We start from the raw sequence: 13,951 nt of genomic DNA on the forward strand, positions 1-13,951 counted from the left end.
AGGAGCATTCCCCTCATCGATAAAGGCTTTTTCTATTTCTATTTCTTTTTTATAGGCCAGGGGCCAGATTCTCCAAAAAGTTCTTACTAATAATCTTAAGACGTTTCGTAAGAGGAAAATAAGAATGTTCTCAAGTGCTATTCCCCATTATTTTCTTAAGAACTGCACATTATCTTAAGAGCTTCTTAATTTTTTCCACTTACGAACTTCTCGACTATCTACCTTCATGTAAACAAACAGCCTCGAGCTGCAACCCACAGCAGCTCCATCTAAAATCCAACAAAACAATATCCATTATAGTCTCAACTTTGATTTGATGTTATAAAAGTGTTTTCTAAAAAATTGAGATACATACTTTGTATTGGACAGCGACGATATTACTAACCTATTAGTTAACAGAATCTAAATATAATTGACATGTGAATGGTGACTGGTGGCTAAACAAAATGTCCTCATATAGACTCAGAAACAATATATGTGCCTACATGTGTCTCAATACTGGTTTAGATATTAGGCTGAATTACAGTTTAGATAACGATTATCACTATGTTAACATATACAATGTAAAATTATTAAGGTATTAGCCTACTACATTAATCTATGTTATATAATCAAATTTGGCTCTAAATTAATCACAGATGTTTGAAAAATAGCTTACCTTCACACAGCATGTGGTTACTTAAGACGACCTTTACCTGTCTTAAAGTTACGATACTATTTAAGATAAAATAGTAAGATAATTTCTTTCAAGAATCCCATTTATTCTTAAGAAAAATCTTAAGAATAAAGTTGAGAACATTCTTAAGATCTTTTGTTTGTGAATTTGAAACTATCTTAAGATTCTTCTTAAACCCAAACTTGAGAAAAAAAAAGGGGAACTTAAGAAGAAATTTAATCTTAAGAACCTTTGGAGAATCCGGCCCCAGGTCACATTTGCAAAGAGAGCTGCAGGAGTTTGGTGAAAACGTGCCTCCGAGGTGCGATCGGACTCACAGGTGAAGCTCGGATCTCGACGATATCGCGGTTCTGACTTGGTTTGGTCAGACGGTGAGGAAGTTCCCAGGTTTCAGGCCGGGGGCCGGCTCGGGTTCGCGGGTCGAGTTGAAAAGAGAAACGTGGGAAAGGTCGCCGGGTTTCATCACAGCAACACCAGAAACCTCGTCTCACACCTGTTTAACACATTTTCCTTTCCTTGTTCACTCGGCCACTTTGCCAAAATTCACTTTGGCAGCGGCGGCGCTGGCAAAGCTGCACATGAATATAATGGTTATTATTTTCATTGCTGTTTTGTTTTCGGTGGCAACAGTTAACGAGCTGCATGAAAAATGAGGGGAAAATGTGGAAACGACAAGCGCGGGGTAATTCAATCATCCTTCCATGTGGCGCAGGCTGCCTTTGAAAGTCTGTCACTGCATTCTTGCTTGTCATTTTTCTTTGTTCTTTTTGTATGTGTATGCACTTTTATTGATTTATTTAATGCAAAAAAAAAAAAATCCGGCGTAACCCACTTGTCATTTCATGGCTGTCTTTACATGGAGGAACCACATGAAGATCACATCTGTGGCACAGAGCTGCGAATCTGCTGCTGCTCTGCCTCGAGGTGAAGATACAGACACACACACACACACACACACACACACACACACGATATTCCCTGTGCTGTACATTTGTCCACATACATGACGTACACACACCTCTAGAGTCACGGTGTGTTTTTTCTCCGAGCATTTCCACAACCATCAGTCTTTTTTGGGGAATTGAACCATCACACTTCATTTGCTGCATGAAATATTGAAATATTCACATTCGAATCGGCTCCACACAAAGCTGAATATTAACACTGGACGGTCCAAATACAGTGTTAAAAGTCATGCTCACACACAACCACACAGATTTGAAGTAACTTTAATTTTAAGGCTCCAGTTATTTTTATTAAAATTATGCATTATTATGCATCTTGACACTCAGCTCAGTTTGCAACCAAGAGGACGTTAAGTGCATCTTTAAATGTGAATGATTATTCACCATTTCACTCGTTTTGTTAGCCGACACTGCAGGGGAAGTGCAGCCTTGTGGTTTCAGAACTGGAAAGCCACAGATTCCTGCCGCTGACCTCTGACCCCTCTGCAGAAATAAGGGTGTGTGTGTGTGTGTGTGTGTGTGTGAGAGAGAGAGAGAGAGAGAGCTGCAGGGTAAACATGAATCTGGTGATGGAAAAGTGCTAAAGCAAACAGCGTCGAGCCCCGCTGTAAAATAAAGCCGATACTCCCGCAGCTGGACGGACGGGGCTTTTGTTATGCAGAATATGACTCGGTTTGAAATGTAGGACGACAGATTCATCCTGAAACGTCTGAGGAAACCAAATCGATTCTGTCTTCACCGTTAATGTGATTTTACGTGGGTTTTGTCAGCAGATGGATACAATTTTTAGCTATTCAGTCGTTATTATTATTCACAGCAGACCCTTTTCTGTCCGTCACAGAATTTGTTCCCAGAAATAATATTTATCTACCAAAGAAATTGCAAAAAATGATTCGATCAGTCGTGGTATCACCGGGCGGGTGAGGCGGTCACAGAAACTCTGATCTTCCCCCCCCGGAACGTGCCGCACAGCGAGCCGCCGCCACATGTGCAAAGCTGATTAATGACTGGTTAATCACAGCAACATCTGCACTAATTACAGCGACAGTGAAAACATTCGCCGTGCCGCTGAAATCAGGCCGCGCAGGATTAAAATGTGATGAAACACACACACACACACACACACACACACACACTTCAGAGTGACGGCACCTGCCAGAGGACACGAGGCTGACCTGCATTCATCACATACAGGAACCAGCATCCACGTCCCGCTCGACACAAATACTTCAGTGAAATCACGACGATCGGTGTGACTGGCTGAGCTCGCTGCTGGGCTGAGGCCTTCAAAGAGCCAAGAGCTGCTGGGTTACGCTGCAGGAAGAGGGGAAAACGTGAAGAAGTGGCTCTGCATGGAAAGTGAAGGTGGTCGGTGAAGGAAACCTGAGGCAAGAAGCAACTTTTACAACACTGCAAAACCGCAAAACTTACCAAGATTGTCTTATTTCAAGTCAAAAATGTCTCATTTCTAGTCAAAATATCTCATTACGCTTAAAATAAGACATGATCACCTCAATTTTCACAATTTTCACTTGTTTCAAGGGAAAATTCACTTGAAACAAGTGAAAATTTGCTTGTTTCATTGGCAAAATTTGCCAGTGGAAAAAGTGAAAATTCACTTGAAATAAGTGAAAATTAGCTAGAAACAAGAAACAAATTTTGCCAATGAAACAAGCAAATTTTCACTTGAAACAAGAGACAATTGTCTAAAAACAAGTTACTTCTGAGGTGATCATGTCTTATTTTAAGTGTAATGAGACATTTTGACTAGTAATAAGACATTTTTGACTTGAAATAAGACAAATAATCTTGGTAAGATTTTGACTTTTTGCAGTGAAGGTCTCGTTCGCCTCTCCTCCGCCTCTGGACTGCAGCTGCTGGGTTCTGCTCTTGGAGGAGGAGAAAAGCGAGCAGCCTGAGCTTCGCGTGTGTGTGTGTGTGTGTGTGTGTGTGTGTGTGTGTGTGTGTGTGCATTTGTGTTTCCACCACACCCCGACAACAGCCGACTTCATGCAAATCAGGAGGAGAAGTCCAGGCATGAGTCAGTCTGCTGCCGCCGACTGAGCAGCTGGCATCATGTTGGACCCATCATCAGGGCTGTTCAGGGCTCAAACTCCACCCAGGCGGCCCCCCCGGGGTGTCAGGGGCCGGTTTGGGGGTCCAGAAATGAACCACTGGGACAAAAAGGGGGCTGGTTCCTCCGGTGGTGGGGGTGACAGTGCAGGGAGGGCGAAGGCTGATCAGTGTGTGAAACAGTCTTAATTTCGTCGGCTATTTTTCAATTTAGTGCCCTTATTAGTTTTAGTCATATTTAGTCAACTTGGATTCTTTTTTTGTTTCGTCACATTTTAGTCGACGAAAAGTCTTGGCATTTTAATCTAGTTTTAGTCGAAGAAAATCCAAAGTATTTAAGTCTAGTTTTAGTCAGTAGTCTTTTTTCAGTCTTTGACCTGCATCATGTTGGCTTTTTTTAAATTTAACAATATGTTAAATTATTATTATTATTTTAAAAATGTAAATTACATATCAAACAGACCTAACAATTCAGCTACCAATGAATGAGCAGTAATATGTTTGTGATAACACAGATTGAAAAATAAGCCGAAGTGATACCTCTTCTCTGAATAGACAAGCTAAACCAGTGTGCCGCTGTTAGCCAGTGAAAAATAGAGCGGAGTGGCAACTCTTCACTTTGTTACACAATCTATGTCAGTGCGCAGCTGTTTTAACTTTGTTCTCGCCTCGCTACACTTGGGGGTGGGTGTGTGTGCTCCTCAGTCACACACACACACACACACACCAGCATGAGCACACAGCAGCGCAGGAGAAAAACTAACGCGCATCCAATGAATGCACTTTTTGGATTGTAATTAAAAGTTTATGACGAAAAAGGAAAGACATTTTATTGAGTTTTTATTTAATGAAGTAGATTTCGTCTCGTCTTTTGTCATCAACAAAAAATGCGTGTTAATTTCGTCAGTCCGTGTTTAAGGGGATTGATTTTGTCTCGTCTTCGTCATGAAAAAAACCATCGCTGACAAATATATTTCATCTAGTCTCGTCTGATGAAATTAACACTGGAAATGAAGTAGAAACACACTGATACTTTGATTTTCTGTGTTTCTTGTTAACCCACCAGGGCGGAGGGAGACAAAGGAGCTGTTTTGTTTGAGGAGTGGCGGAGGCAGGACTGTGTAAAAATTTGCCAAAAGGATTTAGTGGCTGAAATCTTTATTTGCACCCACAGTGACAGCGTGAGCTCACCATTCAGCTTTTAAATTGGAAAATGACTGACGGGTGTGCTCCAGGTGTTTGTGTTTGATTTGCTCACTGACACAGAAAACACACATTTCTACATTCATTTATTATTTATCACTCACCTTGTTCATTGTTTAGAATCACAGATTAAACTACATCACTGGTTCTCAATCTAGGGGTTGGGACGCCCCGGGGGGTCACGGGATAATTCTCTTTGTGATTAAGACACAGGGCAGAGAAAAAGAACATTATTAGGCAAATTTCTCTTTTTTTCTTACTTTCCTCTTCTGCTGTTTTCTTGTGAAACCCTGAAGTTTTAAAACAACAGGTTTGGGAACACGGTGGTGAACGCCTGGAAACGCCTGACTTGACGCGTTAACGAGGATCCCCTGAACGCGTCATTCTGTCAGCATTAAGGGTTACACTGTTTGGAGTTCATTTCACTGGAACCTCAGACCTCAGTTCATTTCACTGGAACCCTTTTCTACAGTCATGGTGTGTAGAAAAAAAAAAAAAAAAAAAAAACCCAGACTTTGTGTTGACAAGGCTGGAGGAGTCGAACGCTGAGTCGTCACGACTACAGCCGGGAATATTCGCTGATTTTCAACATTTCCAGGAAAACAGTCCGACAAGCTGACAACTCGTTTCCACGGTGACCGGGGCTCCTGTCGTCTCTTCATGAACCTCACATCGTCACTGTGTGTGTATGTGTGGAAGTGTGTGTGTGTGTGTGTGTTAGGGCTGTGCAATATGGACTAAATCAAACATAATATCTTTTTGAATACCTTTATCGATATCGTGATTAGGAGGTGCTTTCAGGAACTATTTACATAATGAGATTTTTGATAAACAATCACTTACTGCTCTGTTCTTTAAAACTAGAAAACTTTCACCCTCATATTACCACATCCATACTGTTATACCTCGTGTGTGTGTGTGTGTGTGTGTGTTAGAGCTTGCTGAGCAGCTGGGGGTGTGTGTGTGTGCTGGCCGTCCCGGGGAAGCCTCCGTCGAAGGCGGCGTTCAGCACCTCGTCCAGGTTGGTGGCCGTGATGAAGTCGAGCTCGGCGCGCACGTTGGCCGGCAGCTCCTCCAGGTCCTTCTCGTTGCGTTTGGGGAGGATGACCCGCTTCACTCCCGCCCTGTGAGCCGCCAGGACCTTGTCCTTGATCCCGCCCACCTGCGGACAGACCAATCCCATCACTGCGACTGAAAATGACACACAGCGCTGACCTGAGGGCAGGGTGTATGCAGGAGTCTTGAAGTTAATTTTAATACCTTTTTAAGACTTTTTCAAGACATTGGCTGAATCTCAATCTCCTCCCTGAGCCCTGAGCCCTCACTGACTTAAGTAGCTGCACCTGGAAAGTGACTGAGTGTGTGAGGCTGCAAGGGGCTGAAGTATAAAAAGGGAATGGGACAGCCCTTTGTTTGGTTGTCAATAGCGATGCATCATGTTTCTCACAATGGCAGCTTTGGGACTTTTTATTTGACGTTTTTTGCTTGGTATTTTTGAGGAGTCGTAAAAACAGCACTAAAAAATGATCTACTCCCACAAAAGGCATTGATGAGCTTGCCAAGAGATAAAAAAAATATATATATGCATTGCCTATCTGCTTATTTCCTTCGTTTCTGAAGGCCATCTTATATAAAATATTATACTCACATGAGAACTTCTTCTTTTTTTGCGGCGTCATTGCTGATTTCCCCCTCCATGTTTTTTGTTTTTTTGATACCATGTAGGATTTATGATTTTATGATTTTATGTGTGCATTTTTTTTTTTCTTTTGATGCTGTGCGGGCAGTGCATTTTACATTATTTTATTCTATTTAAATTATAATTGTAGTATTATTTTATTTTATTATTTTATATTATCTTTTCTTCTTCTTCTTCTTATTTTATCTTATTTTATTTGATCTTATCTTATTTTATCATGTTATCCTATTGTGTATTTTACCTTTTTATTCTGCTTAGTTTGTGTTATCCTGTGGTGTTTTATCTTGTTGTGCAGCACTTTGGAAAACCTTGTGTTTGTTAAAATTGTGCTATATAAATAAAGTGGATTGGATTGGATGGAGCGCGCTCAAAGTCAGTGAGTGTGTGAGGGTGGACATTGGGACTGGGCCCTACTCATGCGAGCCATCCATGCGTTCACCAGCCTTCTCTTCCGTTTTCGCGGGCCTTCATGTGACATTTCGGTGCGTTCGTAATATGCACTGGGAGCGCCAGAGCGTACTTTGTGCTTCTGAATGAAATGAAATGTTTTTTAATAAAAATGAATAAATTCACACACTTTTACGATGTTTTTTTGGACTCAAACTCTTGGACAGCTAATTCAGAAAAAAATACTTTCAAAATTTAAGACTTTATAAAGTCATGATAAGGCTTTTTAATACTTTTTAAGGGTCTTAATTTTCCCAAAATTGATTTATCACCTTTTAATACTTTTCAAGACCCCGCGGATACCCTGGAGGGACTGCGACTAATCATTTTCTGTGTAAATAACACAGCTTCGGAGTTGCTTCCACTTTGACAGAGCCAGGCTAATGACCCCATAGACTTTAAGTCTTTATGCTAAGCTAACACAAAATGCAACCCATAGGAACCGAACCACTGGACGTACAGAGGTGAAGATGGTGTCCAACATCCTGTCTCAGTCTGAGTCAGTCAGGGAAGGCTTTTTTTCCTAAAATGTTGGAATATTCCTTTAATTAACTGATCATTTGTTCTGTAAAAAGTCAAAAATAATGACAAAGCCTCATGGGAAGGAAGACATGATGGCCTTTTTACAGAATGAATGGACAAAACAATTAACCTGCTATCAAAATGACAAATGATCCTGTCTGTCGAGCAACTGATCGATCAATCATTTCTGCAGTGTGTGTGTGTGTGTGTGTATGTGTGCGCTAACTCACCGGCAGCACCAGCCCTCTCAGTGTGATCTCTCCTGTCATGGCGATGTCTGATCTGACCAATCGGCTGCTGAACAGTGAGGCCAGGCAGGTTACTATGGTAACGCCGGCAGAGGGCCCGTCCTTGGTCACGGCGCCGGCGGGGAAGTGGAGGTGGATGTCCGTCCCTTCCATCGGGTCGGGACCGCCCACCACTGTACACACACACACACACACACACACACACACAGAGCCTGAGTGCAGGGTAACTACTTCAGCTTCATTTTGAATTGTGGGTCTGTCTGCACATGTGTGTGTGTGTGTGTGTGTGTGTGTGTGTGTGTGTGTGTGTGTGTGTGTGTGTGTGTTCACTGACTGTTGGTGAGCCGGTAGCGCTTGGCGTTGGCCCGCAGCCAGCTGATGGCCAGATGTGCCGACTCCTTCATGACGTCGCCCAGCTGGCCGGTCAGGGTGAGCTGCCCCTCCCCCTCCGTCCGGCTCGCCTCCACAAACATGATCTCCCCGCCCAGAGGGGTCCAGGCCAGGCCGAGGGCCACGCCGGGCAGGGTGAGCCGCTCCGACACCTGCATACACACACACACACACAAATGTAAAACACATAAAATAATAATGGTAATGGAAAAAAAAAAAAGAATAGAAAAAAGTAATAACCCCCCCCCCCCCCCCCCCCCCAAAAAAATCAATGTAAGAAATAAAGAAAAGTAACAAAAAATATTATACAAAATGTAAAAAATAAAATAAAAAAATAAATAAATAAAAAAAAAATCACATAAGATAATAATGGTAATGGAAAAAAAAAAGAATCGAAAAAAGTAATAAAAAAAAAATCAATGTAAGAAATAAAGAAAAGTAACAAAAAATATTGTACAAAATGTAAAAAATAAATAAAAAAAATAAATAAAAAAAATCACATAAGATAATAATGGTAATGGAAAAAAAAAAGAATCGAAAAAAGTAATAAAAAAAAATCAATGTAAGAAATAAAGAAAAGTAACAAAAAATATTGTACAAAATGTAAAAAAATAAAAAAAAAGTAAAAAAGGAGGGATGAGGTCATGGGGCAGGGAGGGGCAGGATGGGTAGGAAGAGGTGATGGACAGAAAAGAGAGAGCATAGATGAGACGAGGCATGGCTCCTGGTTTTTGTCTCTCAGGCTCCTGCAGACAAGCTGCTGTGTTCAAACTACAGGACGCTGAGGGGCGTGGCTACCCGACCCGGACCCATCGGGACCTGATGGGACCCGACACGTCAGGCCAAGTTCAGAGAAAAATGTAGAAATTATGCTCAGCTTTGGGTCGGGTTCGGTCACGTTAGCCAGTGAAAGATGATGGACCTGCTGTCTGTTCTGGGCAAATCCCTGTGCAGTGCTGGAGTTTGCATGACGACCCTGAAGGCAACACGTAGGCTATTTCACGCGAAAAATGTAGCCTGTCAACGGAGGACAAACAAAGTCTCGGGCTCGGCTCGGGTTCGGACACAACAACAGAGTGCCTGTCGGGTTCGGGTCGGGCTCAGTAAGCAGGGAGGCCGAGGCGTCTGGTCCTCCAAGGAGGCTCAAAACCCAGATGCCCTTACAGATGCAAACCGTCCCGGGACAGGCCCCGTCTGCCCCCCCCCCCCCCCCCCCCCCCCCCCCCCCCCCCCCCCCCCCCCCGCCCCCCTCCTCCCTGCTGCTGCTGCTGCTCACCTCCATGTCAAACAGCGGTGGGCCCAAAATGTCTTTCAGGGCGATGTGGTCGATCACTATGGGCATCTCTGGGGGCGCTGCCATTTCTGCACACACACACACACACATAAACACACATGGTGAGAACATACCCATATATGCAGAAACACTGACACAGTAAAAAAAAAAAAATCATACAGTGAACACAGGATAGAAACAAACATCAAATACACACACACAACAGCCCCCAACACAAACACACAAGAATACACACCATGCCAGACCTCTCTATCATTCTCTTTCACACACACACACACACACACACACACACACTGTTGTTAAGCCAGTAACATCAGTTACCTGGCAACAGAGAGGCTTCTGCACTGCTTCTCTCTCTCTCTCTCTCTCTCTCTAGTGTACAATATATTACCTAAGCACGTGCAATTAAAAAGTTCGACTTGTTTTACCTCGGGGAGAAACAATAAGAGCTTTTTTTTCCCGGTGACCCAAAGCGACCCCGGCTGATTTTACAGGCTGTTTTATGTGGCGGTCCGACCAGAGTGACTCAACACTTCAGGCGTCCTGCCGGCTCATTTAAAGCGTTTTACTGAGCCCACCTTTCTCTGAGTTCAGCTCTGGTGGGGTAGCTGCTGCTCTCGTATAAAAAATAAGACTCAAAAAAAAAAAAGTCAACAGTAGGTGAGTCACTTCAGTCTTGCGGCGCTCCCCGGCTTTACATCCCGAGCCGGTTTCTGAAAACGTCCCGGAGAAAGTTTGTGCAGCCGAACTTTCCAAACCATTTAAACCATTTAAAACCATTAGAGACAGTGAGGAGAGGAGGGGGCCGGCCCGTGCTGCCGAGCATCATCACGCTTCACTTCCTCTTCCTCAGGCAGCTGCTGCTCTATCATGGCTCTGAAGCGATAAGTGGACATTTAATCCATTTCTGATAACAAATCCATTTCCTGCTTGCTGCATTATTTGTTTCTCTCTTTCATGTCCTCTGACCCTCTGGGAACCATTATTGCCTTTTCAATGCAACAATGACCAGCTTGCTGAACGCTATCTCACTTATTACACATCTACATAGGACATTAATCATTTGACATGAAATATTACTATTTAGGTATTTTTTATTATGAGCTACAGTCATTTATAAGCACCTGCCAAAATTTTTTTTCAAGCAATAATGACTTTTTGGCATAGGCGGTTCTAGGGGGTGGCAGCTGCCCCCCTAGAAAAATGCCTTGCCACCCTAGTTGCCACCCCAATTTCAGACAATTTATTTATTTATTTTTTAATTGTGGCTGTTCAGAAACTCGCTGTTACGAGACTCAAATGTCCGAGTGCAAGTAAATGCAGCAAAAGATGACACTCCCACTATTTAAGGGGTTGATAAATAAATAAATAAATAAATAAATATTTCTAATGCCACCTTTTGGTTTTCTATTCAATGCTTTACTCATGTACCACAATAATAGAATGTGTTTGAGTTAAAATATCCTCATTTGGGGGTTTTCCAAGCAAATACTGATATATGTGATCGTTTGGTATTAAATCAGCATAGATATTTCTGCCACCCCTTAAAGTCTCCATGCCACCCTCTTGCCACCCCATGAATATTTGTCTAGATCCGCCCCTGCTTTTTGGCAACAGGTATCACTAGTTAATCTGTTTTTTTAATCAACAAAATGACTTTTTGGCTGCACAGTGATGTGACTGTCACTCTGAATACAGTAACTCACTCCCTGTTTACTGCAGACTAACAGCTGATCGAGGTTAGAAACCATCAGGAGTAATTCCTCTGGCGAGCAGGAAACTTCTCCGGGTTCGAGGCTGAACGTACCAGATTTGTTTCCGTTGCTATGGTTACAGCTCTGCTAACGACTGCAGCTTGTGAATTGCTTTAGCCGCTTTCAAACTCATTTCAAATCAGTTGTTGCTGCGGAGCGTTTAAAGTCTTTAAAGCCGCGCGGCGAGCAGAGCGCTGCGGCACAGGACGCCGGCTGTTATTGCAAAATAATTCTGCAATAATGAGCGACTCGCTGCGTGCTCGCTCTCTCTCACGGTGTGCGTGTAAACACGGAGCCGGCTGCACTCTGATGAGAATAACACACTTAATTAATCAGGCGCTTATTGAAAAGTTTACGGTACAAAACCAGAGTCGGATCCTGCTGGAGAGCTTCCCGTCCACTTTCTCGCTCGCAGGCAGAAAAAAACGCCCCATGTCGTGTTTATGGCTGCTGTGTTTACACTTTCACAGACACACATTATGTAAGCTGTGTGTGTGTGAGTAGAAGTGTGTGTGTGGGGTGTGTGTGTTTGTCCTGCGTGCTTGTGTGTGTCTTATACAGTCAAACATAATGTAAAGCGGGGATGGAAAGGATGCTGCAGCTCGCACATCAAAGCTTTTCTACTTGATTTGTGCCTTTCGGCTTCTTTTTAAAGGAATATTCCAACATTTTTGGCAAAACACGAACTGACCCACTGGTCGTACAGAGGTGAAAACGGTATCGAACATCTTGTCTCAGTCTGGGGAAGTCGGAAAAAAAGAAATTTTGCCCAAAACGTTGGAGTATTCCTTTAATCCTTACACACTTTTCCCAATTGGCGTCCTACTTTTGAGGGCAAAACTGAGTCTCACGGCGCAGAGCTGCTCCATTTGCCTGCATGACTTTAATGCTGCATCACGTGTTTTTGTGTAGTGAAAAAGACAGATCATATTTAAGTCTGTGCTTCAAAGTGCTGCATCATGATCACAGTCTCCAGCTGATGGAAGGGCAATCAGAGCGCATGACCTCGCATCTTCATGGCACACAGTTGAGGTTGTTCGGCAGATCCAAAATGCCTGCGCAGAAACTGTTTTCCACCAAAAATACAGATTAAATAGCCTCAGGTTACATGCAAAGATTAGGGCTGTAGTGATACACTAATCTCACGATACAATACAATACACGATATTCAGCTCACGATACGATATATATATCACGATATTCGGCCAACGATACGATTCGATACGATTCAATACACTTACATCATTTTCTGAAAGATTTTAAAGGGACAGAGTGATTTTAGTGACATCTTGTGAGTGTTCCATTGACTTGGATTGAATTAACTGAACTGAAAACTGAAAGCATCAATCAATTACACAATATCTGGCTCTGACTGGACAGAGAGTCTACAGTTTGCAAATGCTGGACAAAATGAATCAAAGATGTGATGAGAAAATTAGTTTGACTTGACTCCAATAATTTAACAATATGTTAAATTATTATTATTATTATTATTTTAAAAATGTAAATTACTTATCAATCAGACCTAACAATTCAGCTACCAATGAATGAGCAGTAGTATGCATGTGATAACATAGATTGAAAAATAAGCCGAAGTGATACCTCTTCCCTGAATAGACAAGCTAAGCCAGTGTGCTGCTGTTAGCCAGTGAAAACAGAGCGGAGTGGCACCTCTTCGCTTTAGCGCACTGACATGGATTGAAGGTGCTGGATTTATATTCGCCGCCTCTCTCCTGAATCTCTTAGCTCTGAATGCGTAAACAGAAGAAGAAAGACGTCGGCGTAAAGAGAGAATCTAGACGGGTAACTTGCTAGAAATGCTCTGCATGGACACTAACGGCTGGCTGACCTAATCGCTCTCCTGCAACGCGAACGGGGGAAATGGGCGGCGAGCAGAGTGCCAGACGAACATGGGGGATTTGAACAGGGCTTAATGTATCGATACTCGCGGCTGAAAAATCGATACTTTCTGGGGAAACAAAATATCGATATACACTACTCACAAAAAGTTAGGGATATTCGGCTTTCGGGTGAAATTTCAGGATGAACCTAAAATGCATTCTAACCTTTCCAGGTGAACTTAATGTGACCTTCTGTAAACTTTTGAATGCACATGTCCAACTGTTCAGTGTTTCAGTACTTTTTGCACAAGTTGCTGTTCTCTAACAAGGAGCTTAACGGCAAAATTCACATCAGGTGTTTGATGCTCCAGCTCATCGAGGTCGTATCATTAGGGAACGGCTGCTGGAGACTGGGGTACCTCAGATGGAGTGGCCTGCACTTTCTCCAGACCTGAATCCCATAGAAAACCTATGGGATCAGCTGAGTGGCTGTGTAGAGGCTCGGAGCTCTGTACCCCAGAACCTCAATGTCCTGAGGGCCGCCCTTCAAGAAGAGTGGGATGCCATGCCTCAGCAGACAATAAGTCGACTTGTGAACAGCAGGAGACGTCGTTGTCAAGCTGTAATTGATGCTCAAGGGCACATGACAAGTTATTGACACTGACATTTTTTGTTGTGGTAAATCCACCACTGTTGTTGGCTTTTGTTTCAAGAAATTGTTTGAGATGAGGAAATCACCAGTGTATGCTTCTACTTAAATGCCCTACTTTCATGATATAATATCACTGTAGCGTGAACTTTTTATATTTTCCATAAATTTCACCCAAAAGCCTAATATC

At 42.8% G+C, this 13,951-nt stretch overlaps 1 protein-coding gene across 2 annotated transcripts in view; it reads right to left on the minus strand.

The window, feature by feature from the left end:
- Positions 1-4,860: 4,860 nt before the first annotated feature.
- The window catches only part of lonp2 (lon peptidase 2, peroxisomal), a 43,599-nt gene continuing 34,508 nt past the window's right edge, over positions 4,861-13,951 (minus strand). Inside the window, exons 14-18 of one of the 2 annotated variants that reach the window (XR_003928379.1) lie at positions 9,500-9,585; positions 8,168-8,375; positions 7,816-8,006; positions 5,240-6,079; positions 4,861-5,164 (exon numbers count right to left, since the gene is read on the minus strand). Coding sequence is in view for 1 of the 2 variants with exons in the window: in XM_030054395.1 (XP_029910255.1) it covers positions 5,849-6,079; positions 7,816-8,006; positions 8,168-8,375; positions 9,500-9,585 (716 nt within the window). In the remaining variant the exon portion in view is untranslated. Of the gene's footprint in view, positions 6,080-7,815; positions 8,007-8,167; positions 8,376-9,499; positions 9,586-13,951 lie in introns of both variants that reach the window. The other variant, XM_030054395.1, reaches the window with a different exon arrangement.

The sequence above is a fragment of the Myripristis murdjan genome, chromosome 6, assembly GCF_902150065.1.
Source record: "Myripristis murdjan chromosome 6, fMyrMur1.1, whole genome shotgun sequence".
Classification (NCBI taxonomy): Eukaryota; Metazoa; Chordata; class Actinopteri; order Holocentriformes; family Holocentridae; genus Myripristis; species Myripristis murdjan.